The sequence below is a fragment of the Metopolophium dirhodum genome, chromosome 8, assembly GCF_019925205.1.
Source record: "Metopolophium dirhodum isolate CAU chromosome 8, ASM1992520v1, whole genome shotgun sequence".
Taxonomy (NCBI): Eukaryota; Metazoa; Arthropoda; class Insecta; order Hemiptera; family Aphididae; genus Metopolophium; species Metopolophium dirhodum.
Genome location: NC_083567.1, coordinates 19331895 through 19355457, shown reverse-complemented (window position 1 = coordinate 19355457; position 23563 = coordinate 19331895). Strand labels below are relative to the sequence as shown.

Here is a 23563-nt window from a genome sequence, read left to right as displayed (position 1 = left end):
TGTTTTCCTATTCACCCCTAAAATAGCAAAAGTAAGTAAAATCTACCTGTTCAACCATTTAAGTTATTTTGTTAAATAATTCTTACAATTTATCAAACTTAACAACATTTAAAATAACTTAAAACTACCAAAATAAAAACTTTAATATTTCTTACATGATATCCAGTGACTTTTATTTTCATAATAATGTATTATGATAATAAATTGTCAGTTGTTGCTTATCAATAGTATGTCAATAATGCACGGCAGTTTTAATAACAATAACAACAGTAATAATAATGATAATGGTTCTAGTGCGGCTCAGTGGTTTGCCTCAGCCACTATAAAGTGTTCTGAGGTCTAGCATCAGTCGTCGTCAATAGTATCCGGATGGGTGACCCCACGGGTTTTTTTGTGACGAATCCTCGCCCTAAATACACGTGTTCCTCGACCAACCGTAATCTCCCTGCAACATCTTAATTGCCGATGCTTAAGATCAATAAATAATAATAATAATAATAATATTGATAATAGTAATAAAGATATTTTTTACATACTAGTATGTATAATAAGCGAACCCTTTGTGTCGACGTGTATGTAATAGAACGCAAGAGTACTCAATTGAGTTGCCCGGTGTAATTATCGTGTTATACCTATCAACGATGATTTAGTAGTATTAAATGCTCCGATGAGAAAAATATACAATTAAAAAAAATACACAAAATAATATGTTATTTTCAGTATTACGATGATTATTACTATAATGCTACGTCAATTGTTACATCATTATAACATTATAACAGCCGACTGCACTAATTTATCGTTTTAAATTTATTAGAGTACATTCATCGTGTATATATTTTTAATACGATATAATTTGAGTACCTGAAATACCTACCTGCCTATTTTATTCACTTATCCTTTATTTTTTCTCCTCTGTACCGACTGTACCGCCTGCAAATATATTATTATTTATACGTTTTTTTATAAATTATATTATAATGCACGTTAGGTGTATTGTACATAAAAATACTCAAGCGAGGTTTTTTTTTCGAGATTTATGCTTATATACGCCAAGTCAATTAAGAATAAAAATAATTTATTGCAATTCATCCACGTGGCTTACGTAATGAGAACCATTCCCGTTTACGCGAAAAAAATATAATACGATTTAATATTTTAATTGATTAAAAACATTTTTTTTTGTTTTTCTAAAGTTTTATTGGCGTGCGTGTGGCGTATATTAGTACGGGCACTACATAGTGCACGATTTTGGATTGAACAAAATAATAATACATTCCACGATCAAGTGCACATTATATTAATATTTTAGTAATAATTATTGCGTATGAATTAATTGACTAATTATTATTACACGCATAAAATATTACGCCATGTTCCGCACTTGATAATTAATATCGTATTAATTATTACGTCAAGCAATATACAATAATATTGTAATGCGTGTAGTATTGCGTTTTGATATTGAAAATATTTTGTGATTCGTTTTCCTGGTGAAAACGTATTCAACACGTCTTACGGTTCAGTGAGCATACATTTACCTATTTATAAATACATTATAGAATCACACTCTTATTTTCGTTGGTGTGCGTGTGTCACTGTTGATTTCATAATTATGTTTTGGATACCATTTGCTAGAAAAACATTCGTTATATTGATAATATGTATATAGGTATCGTAGTCCATCGATTTCCTTAATTACTCAGCTGCATTGCATTCCGTCCGCACAACGCAATCATTTAAATTTAAATAATATTAGCCAAGTGCAAATAACCATACCATACGTATGTGTTTACCATGTGTATATTTCATTAAACAGTAAAATATATTATTGCGTAAACTACCTTAAATTATATTGTGAACTCTGTCAGGCCAATTTGCAGACTGAAAATTTGAATTTGTAAATAAAATGAAGTGCAGATATAGTTCAACAAATATATAACCAAGTAAAATTCAAAAATGAAAAAATAGCACACAACATTATTTTGTATGTTAGATAAAATTAAATATTCTAGGTGTTGATAAAATTACATTTTTGAAATCATGATTTTTTTTTTTTAAGTAAACTCTTCACATTATAATATGGCAACCATTTTTAAATACCTATGATCTATGCACGCTTACAAAGGTAATTTTTGGGTCCATTCGCCAATGTCTCAATAATAAAATAATAATAATATGCAATAATTATTGTAACGCGGCGTTCCGGTTATGCAATTTAGCTACATAATTGTGCCGATTTACTATAGTTGTTTTTTCTATGATTATTCTTTGGAATACTATTTTGTCAAATTACATAAATCCATAAATTTAAATTTAAAAACCATTGTTAGAATAATGTTATAAACGTTAAAATAGTATACCAAGTTTTTATTTCATAAGTAGAAATTGAATTTACGATTATTTTTTTTTCATAAAATAGGTACTATAAAATCTTTTTAATTATATTTTAACTGTCGGTTTATAATAAGCTAAAATAACAATACCTGATAATAATAATAATAATAATAATATAGTTAACCAACTCGTCAATAATAAATTATGTACTTTGTTTTTGGAATGTATGGTTAAATAATTGTCCACGAGTGGCAGTATTACTTTTATTGTTCTTCCCAAAACGTTTTAAAGCTATACATAAAGTTACAACTGTATTATGATAACTAATAATGCAGCTCGCTGTTTACACACACACACACGTCACACGCCACTGAAACCGCGTGAACAACAATGCAATCGTAATACGCAATACGCCAAAAGTGTAAATCAGACGGTCGCAACAAACACGGCCGCGGATACAATTATACACATATATAGGTCATCACGTGTCAATGATTTATCATCATGAGTATAAATTATAATGTGTCGTTACGAACGTATTTAATTGCAGAGAACGCTCACGCGGAAACGGTCTCATAACAATAATAACATTGTCCATCTGCAACGGGACGAGTGCGCGTATGATTATTATTATTGTGGTCGGTTCAATGCCCCTCGCAAAATATCGGAATAATTGAACCGTACTGTGCGTGTTACCGTTGTACTTGTTGTGTAAGGGCGCTGAAATATGATTTTGGCCCCGCCAATTTGGGTGTGAAACGCGTTCTTCCGCGGAAGTAGCTATCATGGCCGTGTCGCTCCGAGCTCAGCTGTATCGTTTCCACCGAACCGCGAAAGTTCCCCTGCGAGCACAACATTCGTAAATCGGTTGACTAATCGGTTGAATAATAATAATTATAATTATAATTCGTGAACGAATTCGACGATGTCTGGAGAACAACGTCCAGCCCTGACGTCCCTGATTTCGCTGACGTACATATTATCACAATAATAACATCGTAGTGTGCTGAACGACTGTGGGGTAACCAGGATTTCACTTGAGGGGGAGGTGTGTCTGATAATGTGCTTACACAGAGTTGGTTTAACTAGGGTCTCCCGTAAGTTTACGATACAGATGTCGAGTTTTTATTTTAGATTTCGGTTCCTGTCGGGGCAATACAAATTCGTATTTTCAGTAACTTTCATTGGCCATAGAAATCAATTTTTACTTTTCTTAAACTTTTTTTTTTTTTGGGGGGGGGGGGGGCTACAGCCTATACTACCTTAATATGTAATATACTTAAATAATATGTGTTTGTGTGATATTGCACGATTTGTGCGGAAACTATGAGCGTTTACAGTTTCGCAAACAGAGTGCTTACAATAATACCATGACGATTTATGTACCGTGGGATAGTCGTAGGGCCACTATATATTATACCCACCCACTTGGCTGTATTATTAATTGGTATTGGCAAAAAAAAAAACAACGAAATATTTTGGCTGATAGCCACATACACACGTGGTATTGAAATAACACCAGAACTAGAATCGTGTGCGATAACGGTAAAACGATAAGAAAATACGTTTTCGGAAGCCCAATATTGTTTTACTATTGTTATACACGGAGTCTTGGAAAAACAAAAACAAAAACAATAATTGGAATTCGTTAACTGAACTCATATTATTATTTTTAAGACACAAATACAACATGTAGACTTTCCGGTCAAAAAGTCGTCGTAAATCTACGCCATTATTATTGTTTCATATTCATATTTTGGACAATTACACATATTGGACATATTTTGTAGAATGTTTTCACAGTGACTTTAATTATGTCTTATAAATGTAGTAAAAAAGAAGACAATTTTGGTCAGTTTGGTGTCGAACAAACAGACAATCGTGGGCCGATTGTTATCGCTACGAAACTTGACCCGGATTCTAACTTCACCTAAATTACGATTTCACGCGCACACTATAGTTAGACATACGAACACTTAATTCCATACCACTATATACTAGTATAGCACTATAATTATGACACTTTGTACTGTAAATAATTGTGATATTGTATTGACGTATTAGATACACATTATGTTTGGGCTAGCACACTCGGCCATGCATAATACGCCAATCTCCAGCCAGCCACAAACACACTAATATCCGAAAGAATTAAAAAATCCCCGACATTGCTGCAGCTCGGACCTGGAAAACACAAAAAATCAAATATAATATTTCCATTTTTATAATCATTTAAATTTTGTATAATATTATTATAACTTGTTTTGACGATATTCCTGTGCAAATAATAACTACCATAATTGCCACTACCGTGATAGGCGCCAATACCTAATATATTATTATACTGTTGTGTCTATAACAATAATAATAATAACTATATAGAATAAAAAATATAAATTATGCAGAGTCATCGGCTTACATACATCGACAGTATCGCCGACTCCCAGTCCTTATCAATTGTAATAATAATAATAATAATATACGGTACGCGTTGTAAATTTACCGATATAATAGTTTACTATCGTAAACGTATCGTTTTATGCGTGCGCGTACATATTATATATATATATATTTATGGCTGTATTAGTAATTTATTTCTCCACCGGACACTATATCATCATTAAACGCGTTTTATTGTCCTCGGTCGGCGGGTGTGTGTGTGTGCGTGCCCATATAAATATTATATTTACGTCCGCTATGGGGGAGGGTGCCTGCAGTCGGTTATGATAATGTTGTCGAGTCCCCTGCCACACGAGTTGGCGATTTTTACGATCAGCTCGTCGAGTTCGGACGTGAACCGCCAAGTCCGCCGATCGACCGTATTTTAGATTAATATATATAATATTTTAATAGTTTTATTACGACGTGACGTCATTATATTATTGTCTTTGGTCGTGGTCGAAACAATATAATATTATTGTTTTACACTCGTAGTATCGGATGCGGACGTATTTAGCGCCCATGTATTATTTCCATCAAATCATAATATAATACAATATATTTACAAATAATTGTCACGCACACCATTATCAGGCCGGCTTGCTGATATTGAAGCGAATAATCTGGGCGGTAACCGCGATACGAACGTAGTTTTAATATAGGGCCAACGTCGGAAACATATTATATAACTTATAATCACCAAAATACTGAGGACACAGATCCCACTGATTTTTTTATCCGACGTTTTATGTAGGTAGGTTGGATAGGTACTTTACAACTGTTCGAACAAACTCTGATCGTTGACAGTCAAGGTGTAGTTGATCATTCAAAAGAAAGTATTTGATATAGTCAATTTTAATTTCAAACCTCATAGTTGGGAAACAAATAGGGTTATTAAATTCGTAAGTTTTAAATTGTTCAATACAAAGTTACACCATACGCGGATGTACCACATTTGATATAAATGGAAGGTCTGGGGATTAATTAAAAGTATTAAAATTTCAAAGCGATATTAAAAGTAAAAAATAGAAAAACTTTTTAGATTTAAAAAAGTTAAAAACGGTAGTCAAGCATTTCCAGAAAACTTTGTTGACTCATACTTTGAACATGTTCATACATCGAAGATGACCTCTTAACTTAGAACAACTTAATCGATGTTTATTTGACGTATAAAATAAAATATCGAGAAAGGAACTTTCTAAATATGCATCTACTATTTAACAATTAATGGTTGGTATTGGTTTGCTTATTTCTCTCTCTTTCTCTCTCTTTTTTTTTATTATTTATTTTAAGGTATTGTGAAATGTCAGTAAAATAAATGTTGTCAATTTTTAATTTGATCCTTTGATTATATACGCAGGCGATACAACAACGTAACTAGGTTAAAATAATTAAAAACAAACATTTAATAGTGCGAAAATCAGGAAAGGTTTATTTAATTAAAATCAAAACTAAGTCAAGCGTATTTTACTATAAGAATTATCTTTAATTTTCTTATCTCCGAACATATTTCGAGAGAGAAAAGTGAAGAAAACATTTTCTGCAAACTGCATTTCTGTAATTACAGAGCCAGAGCACCGTGGGACTTTCTACATTCTACATTAACAATATTGAAACTTTCGATTTAGTATTGCCAGATTCAACGGTACTTAAACAGAAAGGAATATAAAGTTGGAGAGAGAGAGAGAGGTAGTCACCGAATATTAAGACACGCGTGCGATTAATACGGATTTGTTTCATGTAACTTATTAATTTATGAAAACACCCGTAAAACTTTTCTCGATCTGAACTCACATTCAGACAAACAAATGTACAAGTGTCAGACTACAATTTTAAAACAATATTACACATTAATATAATATATAATATTTATAGTGCGCTGTCTGTCTTGATTCACGAGTTTTCAGTCGCACATTACATTACGCACCTATATACAATAAAACTATAAGATTTCATCATTAAATCATCAATGCGTACACTCCAATGTAATATTATAATAACATAGTTATTATTATAATTGTATTTATTTTATGCCCACTCAACACTCGGTCTGGGGTATAATAGCGTATGGGCAAGGTTGGGCAGTAATACTAGTATATAAAAAAAAATAGAATATCAGAAAATGACTTAGTAATTTAATTTCATAAATAATCATAACTTAGCCTATTACATTTTTATTTTAGGACAACTTAACTAGTGAAAAAAAACTGGTTAACTTGCCCAGCTTTGCGTACAGGTACACGTATGCCGGTCGAAAAACGGTATAATGTATTGTTCCAATAATACAATGCAACACATAATATGTTCAGTATTTGATCACTATTGGTGCGGACTAAGGAAATTATTGCGTTTGCGAGCAGTGTACCCTGCAGTCATCACCCGGATATTAAAAGACGTTTGCCCGTTAACCTGGTTTAGCACTTTAACCGCAACAACGTGATGGTCATTAACAGTATCAAACGGATATTATATAATATGTTAAATACCTACGAAACGTATGTAGGTAGGTAACGAACTTCTATTGTGATCCGTCGTCGTGACGGTTAATTTTATTAAGAATTAATTTGAATAGGTTTTTTTTTCTTCGACTGTTTGTCGTTTTTGTACGGTTGATTATATTAATATTATCTAGAATTTGCATATTCATTTTTTTTCGAGACGATGACGTCATAATATTTCGCGAATGACGTCGAATTTCTCGAAGGCTCCTCGGAGAGTTGCATGCGGGAAGTAGCTTATACAGATAATGTCACTCAGTACTCACAATATACTCAAAACTGCGGGCTATCAGCAGTTTTTTTATCGGTTTACGAAGGTTGAATAGATTTCAGAGCTGTTTACCGTTATCATATCACTATGATTTCCGAAACGTTTAACGGGCTCACTCTACAAAATAAAGTGGCACAATTATTGTTTATAAAATAAAATGCAAGTCCACAGTTAAAACGTTTTCTAACTGGCTCATTCATTTATATTTATATATAGGTACAATGTGGGAAACGGCAATACCTAATTAAAAAAAAAGCTATTATTAAACAGCAGAACGACTTTTCCGTTTCTTGCTTATTTAATAACCTATAGGTAGGTAGGTATATAATATAAATGCTCGTTAAAACCATTGTGTTTCTTTTTACACTCACTTACGTTGTACCGTCGTTTTCTAAGCGACGCTCGTCGACCTAGCTGGCATATAATAATATGTATTATTGTAACACCTACCCAGTCTTATATTGTTTTTCTTTTTACTATTACATTTCCGGTGGTTGACCAATTCGATCACTGTATAGTTAATGTCACGGTGACGACTGTAAGCGGCTACCAAGAGGTCCGGCCTTTGCAGTCCAACCGCCATTGCGCTCACTTCCGTATTTTCGGAAGACCGGAAAACGTAATAACACGGCGCCTTAATCTCACCGACGGACGATCCACAAATCTTATCCCTCCGACTTGGAATCCTGCAACGGCAACTGCAGCATGCGTGTGCGTGTTGACCACACGTGTTTCCGTCTTGAGGAGTTGAGAACCACCCGAAAGACCGAAATAATTACCTAACCAAATATTATTCCATTCAAACAAAGGCCGGGTTGTCCGAAAGACTTGGAGCAGGATATGAGTGCGACATATTATATTATTGTATAGGCGTAACTGCACAGTGACACTGTAATATTAATATTATCCTTTCGCAGTATACATATTTCTATGAGTATATTATAGTCACTGCCCCGGAAAAAAACGTCTGAAATAATATAGGCGCTGTCAATTTCCTCGATTACAATAAGGTTTGAAATTAAAAAAAAACAATTATAATAACAGTGTCGCCCGGGATCCCAGGATAAAGGGAGACGCGTATCGATTAAATTTAATTAAATTAAGCTGAAAAGATGTTTCGGAGAACGGCTCGTTCTCCGACAGGTTAGCGTCCACCCGCCCCCACCATGATATATAATATAGTTATCGCGATGTATCCTTTTCGCGTACGCTCACTATATAATATACGTATATAATATTATACTATATACATATTATAAAGGTATAGTATACAATATAATATTATATAGTAGGTACTGAACCCCCAAAAAATCCCTCGAGGCTCTTTTCTTTCTTTCCCTCCGAGAATTAATTACGTGATGTTACAGCAATTGCTTAAGCGGTGCAGGTCGGATGTACGTATATATTATATATCCTATATATCCTTGTGTACATACCGGTTCTAAGCTCGAATGTGTATGTAAATGTAATAGCGTATTTCGTGTTTCTCGTATGTTTACGTGTTTAAAATATGCAATTTTACTTATCCACGTGTATTTTATAATATAATAATAATAATTCTAAGGTTAATTCTGTTATATTTGTCTTTCGCGTTGGATTCCGCTTCACCCACTCCACCGTCTACGACAACAACAACAACAACAACAACAGTGACGACAACTACAAGTACAACAACAATAATTATTATATCATTATTGCGTACGTACAATCTTAGAGTGTACCTATATAACTGGTACCTACCTTGTTCGAAGGTATTTGAATGATTAAGTTTTATCGTTGCAAATACTATTAATCTTAAAAACTAAATTACACTTGAATGGTGTTCACTGTTCACTGCAACGCTTCTTTTTTTTACATCTCACAACTCACAAGTTAGTTTGTACTATAATATTTAAATTATATTCTCATAACGTAACTTTAACTCAAATATTTGAATATATTATTTTTCTTCGAGACTTTCATATAGATATACATATTACATATATTATAATGTTAACTTAGATAATTATTATTATTATTAATTTTAATTTTAAAATATTTTCTTAACATGAATTTATCGTGAAAATTCAACTTTTTTTCTTAAACCAATTTTATTCTCATACCTCAGTTTTTTTTCTCTTATTCGGAAATGCCGTTTTTGAAATATACGCGTATACACAGTTACACATTATAAACTGAATATAATATTATTATCTTCCTTAAAACGTAGTGCGCGTTTTCTCTTGGTGTAGTATAATTTATCTTACCACAGCTGTTTTCTAATTTCGACGAGAAATCGGATTTAAATATTTAATCCCTTTAATAATACTTTCTACGAATAGATGTTAATTGGCTTCGTACATTGTTAACGGCATTCTTACCACCAGCGCAGCAAAGGAACTCAATATATTATATTTCATCGTCAAAACTCAAAACTAATTTTAAAACCATTTTACATTACGACATTGTCGAAACGATGTTTTTAATACGGAATCCATGCGCATGCGCATAAGTAATGAGTTTATTAATATACAATGCTATTATCGTCATACGGGGTGATTCGTCAAGTTCACTCACCGCAAACCCCATCGATCCTTTAATAATTACTTTTTTTAGTTTCAAGTTTCAGAAAAAATACATCGATAATTATTTATAGTTTATACCGCTTATAAAAAATGTCTTTTGGTGGTACAAACTTATTTTTTTTGAAAATATCGAAGCATCTAAATCCAAATTTGAATTTGAATAGTTCTTAATAATTGTATTACATAAAAATATAATATAATTTGTAATATTCAGTCTAGCATAATACCTAATACCTACTAATTTATTATATTCGGACTATTATTATAAATCATTAAATTGTATTACATTTAGGTACCTATATTATCTAATTAAGTACTATGATTTTCAATATTATTATTATTTGACATTTTTCATTAATCATGTTAATAGACATGGAATTAATACACTTCGAGTGCATACATATGATTTATTTTAAAACCACGTAGTACTAACCTACGTACTAGGTAGGTATTTATTTTAACTGTTAACACTCATTATATCAAAAAGTATTATAATTATGTTTTCAAGCAGTATTATATTTTATTTGCTACTTTCTATGTTGTTTTTAATGTTTTAAATTTTAAATTTCTGTGCAGATTTTTTTCTGTGGATTTTCATGTACAAACATTTAACTTCAAACGATTATTAGTTATTTGGTTATAAGTATTTAAATGTTTGATGAATTGAGTAGTTAGTAGACCATAATTTTGTGGTTTATCCTTTAAGTTATAAATATAATTAACTACAATTTAGAAACACCATTTGTAGACTTCGTAGAAAAATATCCTGCTGTTAGAATGTATTGGTAATTTTAAAAGAAAACTTAAATAATTGAAACATTATATAATAATAAATTAAAAAATATAACAAGCTTTTTTATCAATGTCGTTCCATAAACGTTTTGAATAACGTTAATATAATGAGTACCTGTTTTGCACAGCTGTTAAGATAATCATTCTGTATAATATACAAAAAATATATCTAGAACAGTCGTCGCGGGTTGTAAACACATGTTATAAAAAAAAAAATTCGTCCACTCGTATTATTTTCCGATTATTTTGTTTTAAAAAATACAAGCTATACCCTGTCCGCTTCACTTCTAAAAGTCACCGTTAATATTATGAACTAAAGATTTTTTTTCTCGTTAAAAAAAAGAAAAAGTCTGCAAGGAAAAACGCATCGTGGCGCTTCATTGTAAGGTCGATATTATTGCCGCGGGCTCCAAACGATACGTTTATCATTATATTTTGTTTTGTCATATCGGTGGGTATACGCATCCAAACAGATATACACTAGGAATATACCTACCTACCTACCCACCTAACCTACTGCGAGTTAGCACTTATATTGTATTATTATTATATACGTTTAATAATAAAAGAGTATTATAATTTATAGTGTACGCGCGTACCTCTGCCGCTGCACAATATTGTTTCACCTTCTCGGAACGGTCGTTGCGAAAATTCATTTACTGTGAGTGATTGAGGTTTCTCTGTTGCCCACAGATAGTCCCGTGGATGTTATAACCGTTGTATTGTAATATCCTTGTACACAGTGCACACACACACACACACACACACACACACACACACACACACACACACACACAATACGTATACAGTAGAGTTGTTCTCCAAATCGCGGTTTACGTTTCTACTCTATTTCCCTAACGCGGCCGTTTCTACTCCGGTCGTATCCGTTTTTGAATTGAATTCGATGTACCTACCTACGTAATAATATTATTTGTTGTACGTGGATATATATTATTATTATGTGTATAGCAGTCGCGAGTGTACATAGATAACGCGTTAGACATTAATATTTAGTCTTGTCTAAAATATTACGTAGGTATATGACATGTATTATTAGTATTATTATTATTATTATTATTATTTATCTCGTAAACCCGATATTGGGTCGAACGGTTTCAGTTTAAAATATTAACGACACAGTCGCAGTCGGTAGTAGCGTCGCAGGTCACGGACGCGTCTCGTTTTCACGATATCGTCATTCGGCGGCGACCGATGTCATTTAAACGGATATTACTATATAATGGTTATAATATTATTTAACTCGTTATAATTATTCATAACTGAGTGACAATAATAATACGTAGTATGATGCTTTGTAAATAATATTGTGCACTACTAAAATAATAAGTTTTCAGAACGTTCACTAAAAAAATGAACTCGTTCACGTTCTTTTAAAAACGAACGCGTTCATTGGGTACGTTCATTTAATTTTTTTTTATATGTATCGTTAGCCTTCAGTCAATCAAAAATCAAAAATTAAAGACCCATAACCATATACGACTCAACCAAAAAATAAAAATACAATTTAGACTTTAGATAGCATATACAATTTATAAAGTATCTGAATTAATTTTTAATGTCTGACACGTTATTTGAGTTACATTTTGATAAGGATTTTCTAGTGATAAAATTAAGTGAATAATAGGGTACTTATTATGATAAACCGATTAGGTTTATTAGAAATTCATGGAAATCATAATATTATTGTTGTTGTATGTCTAGCCGGCGACACTGGAATTTCACGCATTTAGTTTATATATTTTGCAATCAAACAAATATTATAGGAATTATAATGTGGAAAATGAAAATTATATTATTATCATATAATTAATAGATATATTTTAATATTTATTAAATGGTAAATAAATTGAACGTCTTAAAAATCGATCAAATTCGTTAAAAATATAAACGTCGTCCACGTCCACGTTCTATTTTCAAAAAACGAGTGACATTCACGTACTATAATATATGAACGTGGCCATGTGAACGACGTTCTTTCCAAACACTAACTGTCTATTAACACGATTAAAATATATTTTTATAACTCTATCGTGTATCAACGACTCCGTACGACATCATTCATCGCAAATTTAAAACTGAATGTATTATTATCGATATAGCTCATAATCACAAATGCGCATATTAACAATATGACGGGAAGGATTACTACAAGACTTTGCGCGTTTGCATGTTAGAACTTTGTCATTGTTTATTTTGTCTTTGTCAATATAACTTAATTACGATTTCGATGGTGTATATTATTTATTTGAACATTGATACGGCTGCACGAACTTTTTACGTTTTAATTTAATGAATATTATAAACCATGTTTTTAAGCAGATCATTAAAGGAATTAATGTTTCAAGTTCTTCAAACATACATTCATGACGTACATAATAATATACATTTGTAAAAAATAATACCATTAATAAAATTGATTTAATCTGGCTTTTAGGTTTTACCATTACTTTTCATTTTCGTGGGTTATTAGATTAAAAACAAAACATTTTGTAAATAACTTCTGACGTATTTAGCATTTTAAAAACAATAAATTACCATCAATTAACTTAGAGGAGTTCCTCTCTCCGCCCGGGTTTTTTTCCCAGGGCTCAATCGCACGGTGGAAAACAAAACAACTACACGCGAGATGGAATACCGGAAAGTAAACTTTGTTTACTAATTTATTTATTTATTTTCTTGTTCACCCATCGATCTGACGATTACAGCTGACCTGCGTGGTTGTATATGTATTAAAATATTAAGGGTGAATAATGGTTTTGTTGTAATTTTCTTAGTTTCCTATCAGACAAGAGTTTTTGTTAAAATAATGAGGTCATATGAAATCGTCGGGATAAATATGCCTTTTACCACGCTGAAATAACTTGTTACCATCAGAGATGCATATTATATCTGATTATCCTCGTGAGTTTTTAGGAGTAAAAAAATTTTTAGGAAAGTCCAATTTTTAATTTTTACTTTTTCCAGCGCGTCCGTATTGTCTTATCGACAAATCATATTAAATTGCCATGGTTCATCTGCTGCCTTGTTAAAAAATGATATATTGAATAGTTCGAGTTTGTCCTCCAACCGTTACCAAAATATAAAAACATGGTTTAAAAAAATTAATATCTTTACTGTATATTTTACTTAATAAAAATAAATTCGTCATGTGCAATTATGCAAAATATTTTGTTTTATATTTGTATATTGATCTTATGAATCGGAAACTAAGGCCATTAGCATTTTGTAGGAGGGAGGGGGGGGGTACGGTTGGTTAAGGAACACGTGTATGTGGGGCGATGTTTTGTCACTAAAAACTTGGGTGGTCACCCATCCAGGAACTAACGACGTCGGCCGATGCATGACCTCACAACATGTTATGGTCACCAACCACTGAGCCATACCAAACCCCACAAAATGTTTTATTACATTAAAAACTGAATGTTCAAATTTAAATATATGTTATACTTCCGAATAAATATTTTCTGATATTGAATTATCTGTTTATTTTGATGAGCTTAAAATTTCAGCAAATCATAAACAAAGTCGGTGGCGCCCCATTTAAAATTTGGTGTTGAGAAAAGATTATCGGAACTAAACAGAAATATGTTTATATTTGAATAATATATTTGGATGACCATTATTAAATATAAAAGGTGTCGAAGAATATTTGTTATCTATATGAATATATAATACCGGAAATGAAAAACAAATTTATGGATTATTTAATAGAAAATTACATGGATTCTGAGCAAGCAAAATGCCCTACTTCTATGTTCTGAATAGACAACAATTTATATTGATAGTAAAACTTTCAATTTTAAGTACATTTCTTTATTCTATTCATCTCATCCAACTATATAGTATATATGTATATTATGATATTTTTACATTTATAAAAATATTAAAAAGTTCAAATCGAAACAAAAAATAGCAAACTGAATGGCCACGTAGGTAGACCACATGAAGCCAAAAAAGAAGTGAATGCAAAAAAATGTCATTCATCAAAGAAGACATGAGTGCACCACAAAATAATATAATATGAAGATTGGATTTCGTTAAACGAATGGCATTTAAATACCAACTTATAGAAACAAGTACATTTTGGCAAAGAACTAAAAACAGTACCTACATTCACCCAACTTAGAATGTGTAAAAAATAATAAAACAAAAAATAATATACAAATATTTTTTGGGTGTAAGACAGTTCACCTATTCGTGGTGCACCATAGGGTAACATTAAATGAATTGGGACATATTCGAGCTATGTCAAAAATACGATGTATTTTTTTTAGGACACTCAGGACATTAAAATAAATAATAATAATGGTCGTTCCGGGACGCACTCGGGACACTCTCTTGTTGCCACTTCGGACACGCATATGACTTACCGTAATGTCAAAAATACATTTGACGAACACATACGTTATCATAAACCGTATACCGAACTTTTGGACACATGGTATCCAAGACATTCGAATAATGGGTGGCATTGAAAAATATGTTCAGCAGAACTATGTTATTATTCGCAATCATTATTAGATTTATTGCTAACTTATAGCGAAGTATTAATCTATTGACAATGACAATACAAAAAAAATACTAAAAGATATTTTTTCATATTTATTGATATTGTGGTTTTAAGAGCATATTTCGTAATTTAACAATTTTTTATGGTTAAAATTGGGAATAAAAACAATAAATGTATATTTATTTTGAGTTTTCACTAGGTCGTATTATATTGTATCATACTATTATGTAATGCAAATCCATTAGCTGATATATAATTTCTCATTTTTATTAATAAATAGGTATTAATTAAAAATTATAAAATAGCTATAAATATGTTTTTTAGTAAAATATTCGTATTTTTACTAATAATATTTCTGACGTGTATATTTTGAAAGCCATATATTTTGTACTTTTTAAGCGCATAAGTGCATGCATACATAGTACTTTTTAAGTGCATTAAGTCCCGAGCCCTAAATGTATATAGCTCACATTAAATATTTACCTACAAATAATAATATTTCTGGCGTTTGACAAAGTATCGAAAGCTTATATCGAGCCATAAAATAATGTTCGAGACGTTATGCAGGAGGTAGAGGGGATTAAAAATGTGTCAATTAAAATTAATTAAAACATTTTGTGTAAGATGTATTAAATGAAAAATGTACCTACAAAATATGTTATTAAATAATTCAAAAAAAATATATACAGTACATTTTTGAGAAACGTTAAAATAATCACATTGTATTAAAAACAAAATTATTAATAAGATGTAATACTCATTCCGAAATAAAACAGAAATCTTTTCAGTTCGCAAGGCCCGTCATTTCAAAAGACGTAATTCGTATTTCGTAAAAAAAAAAGTTGACTTTTTAAAATAAATTAAAATTTCAATATTCGAAATTTGTCTATACGATATATTTTTATATTTAGAAATAATAATGTTCGTACGGAATCGTTAAAATAATATTATGAAAAAAAACAAGATTAATACACTCAAATTGTACGTATAATTGTATAACCAGTTGTTAATTTGTATGAAAGAAATTAAAAAAAAACCATTTGTTTTAGTTTAGGTAATCTGCAAATAATTCTTAGAAAATATAATATTTTTCTATTTTATACGTTTTAATTCTATATTCTTATTTTAAATCGAAGATTTTGGCATAGCTGCAGAATAGGGTGTAAATTGGTTTAAGGCTCCTGCAAATGTGTCATTTTTGAAGAGTTGTGTTTATGCAATAATTTATTCCTGCGATTACTGACCGTCTTTGTTTTTGTAGTAAATGATCTTTGTGTGTGTATACTCCCCTACCATCACCCGCGACCCGCATCAATTTACAATTCATTTTAATTTATGGACGTGAAATAGCCGTCGCACTGACAAAAATTAAGGTACTTCTAGTGGTTCGATTTAAAAAATGGAAAAATGTTTGTGTTGGTAAACAAGTTTACTTTGTATCGGTTGGAGCACTTTTTTAGTTTTAGCAAATTCTTGACGAGAATAAATATTTTACATTTTATAAATTTATAAATTTTTAATATTGAATAATATATTCAAAAATATCTAAAATATAAAAAATGTGCTCCAACCGATGCAAAGTAGACTTGTTGCCCAATTAAAACATCTCTACATTTTTTAAATCGAACCACTAGAAGTACTTTAATTTTTGTCAGTCGATAAGGTCGTTTTGATGAAAAATTAATAGGGTTTGCAGGGGCCTTAAATTTCCGTGAACTGATTTTAAATCCAACTACGGTTGGTAACGGACTTAAATATTGATAACATGACGAGTCTGATGAGCGAAGGAGACAATATTTAATATAATAATGATAATAAATTATTGAGATAAAGAATATCGTTTGTATAGTGATCTCACATCAGGCACGCCAATGATTTTAATTTTCAAACACAAACAGTGTTTAAAACAGAATATTATACTATAAAATATAATATTAAACAACAAACTGTAAAAATAAGTGTGTTATGCATTAACTTACAATATAACTGTTATTATTGTATCCTATCCTAAATATTTTATACTAAAGATGGTCCAATTATATTGTATGTTTATCTTGTTTATAACTACTTCTGAAGCGATCTGGCATTCCACCAAATCCATAGACACTACACTATCGATTGATGTTCTGGTTACTACTATTATACTTGTCTTGTTCAATTTGTTTTCGTCACCAACACGTTTTACAGCCAACTATTTTCTCTACAAATAATAAAAGAAATAAACCTCTCTAAATGACCTACGAATAATACGCATTGGCTTTGAGGAAAACATCACATTTATACTTGTATTAGATTTATTTGGTTATTTGTAAGTCAAGTATCTTACTGAACTCATTATGTAATTATTCCGTTGTTGATTACATAATAATTAAGATACACTTAAGCATAATAAAATGAGAATTTCGTACCCATATAGGACATAATCTGTAATGGATGTGATTATAAATTGGATTTGTGGAACGAGACCGTTCACAGCTGTCCTTAAAATTATACTTATTTTCAAGAATATCAGTAATTATAAATGTTGAGTAATTTAAGAGTGGTACTAAAAAAAAATGTAGTCCAAATCTGCTTCTGTATTCAACGTGTAGTGCCTATTTTTGGTTCAAAAGTGATTAACGATCTTTTGTATCCTTTAGTTAATGCCCCACAGGTTTCGGTACCTTATGTGTCACTATCATTCGAAAACAGCTGTGGTATAAGAAATATGTTTGCCATTTGAGATGATAATAATTTATTTCGATTTTAATAGTTCCATTAAACTCTAACATAGCACTTGTTACCACTCACGATCCTCTCATTAATTCTCAGTATTTACAGTGACTTCCGGGTATCTCAACTTGAAACTAAAAAGTTTATAATCGAGTTCACTTCGTTCAGTTAAAAGTATATCTTTTTGATAAAATATTTACTTTTAAAAAGAGTAAAAAGCTATTGGTTTTAAAATAATGTGTTATTTTCAAGAAAAACACTTTTTTTGTGTTCTGAAAGTTCTGTACAACTCTACTTCTATCGATTTTAAAGTGGACATAGATATAGTCGAGTGGTGTGTTAGAATTGCCAAGTAGTTTTCAAAAAGATTGCCAAACAAATATCCAAGGTTCAGTAATTTTTTTAGATTGAAAACATTTTCTTTTACGTTTGAATGTGTCGAAAAAGTTCTAAGATATCGAACACACATAAGAATTTACAAATAGACTAGATTGGTATAAAAGTTTAAATAAAATTTGTTTGTAATATCAAGACAATAATTATTATATTGAATCTATCAATACAGATTTCGAAATGATTGGCTACTATGTGCTATAGGTATATTATAGTAAATAATGATTATATTATATTATTGAAATTCTATTCACAAAATATATTTTTCTGCGCCGTAAAACAATAATATATTGTTAAATTGCTAATGCTGTATTGCTGTGTTCATTTAAATTTCAAGCAGTAAAACATGATTGCATTTTGTACTGAAAAGTAAATAAAGTTTTGATTGGCGAATAACGTTTATGGATATTTTTATGTAAATTACAATTATACGATTGTGCATCAATTTACACAATTCTATGTCAATGAAAATAATTTTTCCACGATACGCCCACATTATTGTGTTTGTCACGTTTAAAATAAACAACGAAAAATATATATTTGTAGTCATTGTTTCACGTAAGTATAACTAACGAAGAAAATTAAACATTTAAAATAAAACAAATTAGGAAATTATGAAGTTGTAAAAAAATCGAGTAATGGTTTAGACTTCGATTTGCATCTACGAAAACTGATTAAAATTTAACGAAGTATAATATTATTATTTTCTATACTGTGGGATAAATTCGAACCATTTTCACTCAATTCCACCGCTAATATATAATATGAATACACTTTATGTTCAAAGTATATGAATTTTAAATTACCAATATGTATATACTATTGCAAACGATTTGATCTAAAAATAAAAAATATTATAATAAATATATTCTAAAAATACTGATCGTCAGCGAAGTTTTTGTATTATAACTGTAAGTGAATTACGGCATGGCTTATACACCTGTGTAAATCAACTAATTTGTTTATTGTTCCAAAAGTATTTTTTTAATCCTACCTAACCTGTCGTAACAACATACATATTATCATGTTTCATTATGGACGTTGTCAATTTGTGCGGTACTATGCATTGATGTCGTTATGAAAATGTATACGTTTGATTGATTTTTCGGGTACAAGTTATTGATAATGGAAATCCCAAAAAATACATACCATATTATTATGATATTATTAACAACAATCTTAAAACTGATCTAAAATATAATAAATTGTATTATACAGAAAAATTATGTAAATAAAATCAAGTAGAATCAATCCAATAATTAATAATAAAATCCAAATAAATGCAATAATAGATCTTAACTAAACAGTTAAAAACAATAATGTATAATTAGGTGAAATATTTATATTATAAGTTATAAATAATAACAATACTACCGTTCCTTCGCTCTGTAAATAAAAAAATATTCATTGAATTTCTATCACGTGAAATATAGTTACGGGGAGGGGAAAACAATAATAATTTTTAGATAAACAGCAGCGAATAAATATGATTAACTGTTTACTTGTTATTTCTTTTTCAAAATATACAATTTCCACTCCACGTTTTACTAAGTTAATTAATGCGTAAAATATGTCAAACATAAGTTATGCCTGTAATGATAGTCGTTAATTATTATGAATTCGTGTGTTTCGAAACGAGTACAATATTTTTCTATAGTATAAAATATGATGTGGAATGTAAATTTATAAAAACATTTGGATATTTTTTCGCAATAATTCTAGTATATTTTAACAATTTCTAAATTTACGAATTGATTCGTAATTTTTTCAGAGATAAGTTGATGACGTCTTGTCTTTTCGCTTATGAGAATCAATTCTTTAACCAAGTCTTAGCGTAAACAATCTTCCATGAGTCTAAAATGTTGAGAAATTATTTTAGGAATTTATGGTAACTATACATATTTTGTTATATGTTATTTTTTTGATTAATATTATTGAGTTAGATTGTCAATTCAACGTCCGCCTCGTATTTTTTTTATAGAAATGGCACGAAACACCTTCCGTAATCCGATTTTAGTTTGATAATCATATCGTGTTTCCATGTGGAGTTGATACATTATTTCAAACAACTCAGCAGAACACTCGTGCCATTCCAAATATTGGTGTGACAGACAATCATTATTCGATTGGAAATCGGTCGCGGCTCACATAATCACCCGATGTTACAAACGACGATCAAAGGGTGCAAGCTCAGTGGACTTTAAAATTGGCAAACAATACGTTCAACAACGATTTGTATTTGTTTTAATAATTATTCGGTACTCATAATTTCTACGTCTACAGGAGACGACTGAATCCTCGTCGAGCATATTGTCCCTACATTTATCATTAGTCACTAAGTTTGTCGTATATAAAATAAAAATAAAATATAGCGTACCTAACACCTACCTGCACGTTTCGCGACAGATCGCAATAATAATAAACGAGACCAATATGTTGTTGTTTATTAAAATGTAACGTCATCACATGAAAATTATTGACATTGTGTTTTCATTGTTGTGCAAACAAATTGCGAAATAATGAATAAATGTACAGACTATTGTATGAATTAATTATTCCTATTTAAACATATGAAAATGTGCAATGTTTTCTTTTAAAAACAAATATGGCAATAAATTGAAGGTTTCACATAATCGTGTACACACAATATGACAAAATATACATAATTGCTTAATGTTCTTATATAAACGAATTGGTTTATAATAAATAATATATATATTAAGATAAAATATATCAAACTATTCGTTTGAAATTTGTTAAATGATCGTTTGATTTTGGATTATTTCATTTAATGTTTCTATCATCATATATTTTATACTGATAAAAAATGCAACGATAAAAAATTTTTCTTTTTTCAGTATTTTTTTTCAATTATTAATCTCTTTTTATGAAATAGAATAATATGAATATTTTTTTATTTTATATTCATTTTTAAAATGATAAAGATAAAATATATCTAGAACACTCATAATATACGGTGACAATAATATAAGTTATAACCTCATTTTCCATACTGGGTTTTGATTATATCAGCTCCTTTTTCAGCCATCATCATTGTGGCGGCGTTTGTGTTGCAAGTCACTAATAATGGCATCGCAGAACAGTCAATCACTCTAAGTTTGTCAATGCCAATCACTTTTAAGCTGGGATCGACTACAGAGGTTTTGTCACCGATCGCACCCATTTTGTTGGTACCAACTGAATGGAAAATTGAGGTGGCCAGATTTTTAATACCACATTTCCAGTAGTCTTTGGTGCCCCACTTGCAATTCGTCTCGCAATTCGGGAACGCTATTTCCTCAAAAGCGTATCCTGCGTCAGTCATCGGTTTCGTCTTGCACATTTCAACCACGAACTCGATACCCCTCACCATCGTATCAATTTCTTCCTGGTCCGACAAATAGTTTGCGATTATTTTCGGGCTCGCCAGAGGATCCTTTGATCTCAGTAAAACATGCCCGGTTTTGGTTATGATGTTACTAATCGGTATCATCAGTATTATGTCACTGTGCTTATTCAACTCGTTGTACACGTTCGCCATCTCGTCAGAAAAACCAAACATGTTCTTGAACGTGTTCATCTGTTGGGTTGTGTTGCACGAGTATCTGATTTTCATAATTTCGATGTCGGGGTTTCCGGAAGCGCGTTTGGAATCGACAAAACTAAGAAGTCCCGTTAGCCCCATTGTGCTAATACCTTTGGGGATCAAATCAAACGTTTCCTTTCTAAGTTTTTGACTTTCTGCCGCAATGTCTTCGGTTGGTCTATTCTTTCGGTCACTAAGGACTAGCCCAAAATAGGCTACGTGGTCCTGATAGTTCTTGCCGACGGGAAGATCAGCCACAACATTCACATCCATCTCTTTCAAGTGATCTGCTGGTCCAATTCCGGATATCATAAGTAATTGAGGACTCATAACCACCCCGGCAGACAGTATGACTTCAAGCGTACAGTTGACGGTCTTAAACTCGCCTGATTTTGTTACAAACTCAACACCAACCGCACTTTTGTTCTCGATCAAAATTCTGGTGACTCGGATGTATTTGGCTACGAACAAATTTGGTCGTCCACTATTGGGCATTAAAAAAGCTTTCAGCGTACTGCACCGCAGTCCATCCCGAGTCGTGCTGTCCGACATCGCGTATCCAACCGAACGTTCTATTTTGTTCAAGTCTTTCACGTTGGTCAAGCCCATCAAATCTGCCGCTTGTGATATAGTTTGTATGGCAGGATCTGGAGATACAAAGGGACTCACAGTTAGGGGCCCACAGTTCCCATGAATCTTCGGATCGTACCGAGTCGTGTCAGTAAAATTTTCAGATTTTATGAAATACGGCAAAACGGAATTGAAACCCCAACCAGTGCACCCAGATTTTTCCCATTCATCAAAATCGTACTTTGTTCCACGAATTTGCAACATAACGTTCATGGACGAACTTCCGCCCAACATACATCCTCTGGGCACGTGACACTTTTCTCCGTCTAAACCTTTGAACAAATTATCTTCCTGTTCAGTTAAAAATTTCCAATCATACTCTGTGTTCAATGCCAAACTCCATTTGAGTGGAATTTCTGATGATTCTGGAGGATCACCACCTGCTTCCAATAGTAAAATATTCCAATCTGCTATCTCACTTAAACGAGCAGCAATTATCGCACCGGCACTACCAGCACCGACAACAATAAAATCAAATTTTATTTTGCTCTCTCCTGACAATAGGGTGGGAGTGAAGTCGTTCGGATATTTGATCGCGTTTGCTTTTAGAAATATCTAAGTACAACAAATAAAACCATTAAAATAAATAATAAATTACTAAAACTTAAGTCAATATACTTACTATACTGAATAAGATAAATAATATTTTGAAAATCATTGCCATTTTGTTCAACACAAGTTGCAGGAATTAAAATTTGTTAAGTAAAATAGCTCTTATATAGTAACAAGGACAAACGCACTCGATATGCATAATACACGTACTGATCTGGTAAATATTATTTTTATATCCATCTAGTGATTTGTACAAGG

The 23563-nt window shown here is 31.2% G+C and overlaps 2 protein-coding genes across 4 annotated transcripts in view; one reads left to right on the top strand and one right to left on the bottom strand.

The window, feature by feature from the left end:
• The window catches only part of LOC132950227 (leucine-rich repeat-containing protein 4B-like), a 355161-nt gene that overhangs the window by 179239 nt on the left and 152359 nt on the right, over nt 1-23563 (top strand). The gene's annotated exons all lie outside the window — the stretch shown is intronic.
• LOC132951043 (glucose dehydrogenase [FAD, quinone]-like) lies at nt 19414-23524 on the bottom strand. The gene is made up of 2 exons (XM_061022731.1): nt 23376-23524; nt 19414-23308 (listed from the first exon to the last, which is right to left on the bottom strand). Exons 1-2 carry the CDS (start codon nt 23415-23417, stop codon nt 21539-21541), a joined length of 1812 nt encoding a protein of 603 aa, XP_060878714.1. The 5' UTR covers nt 23418-23524; the 3' UTR covers nt 19414-21538.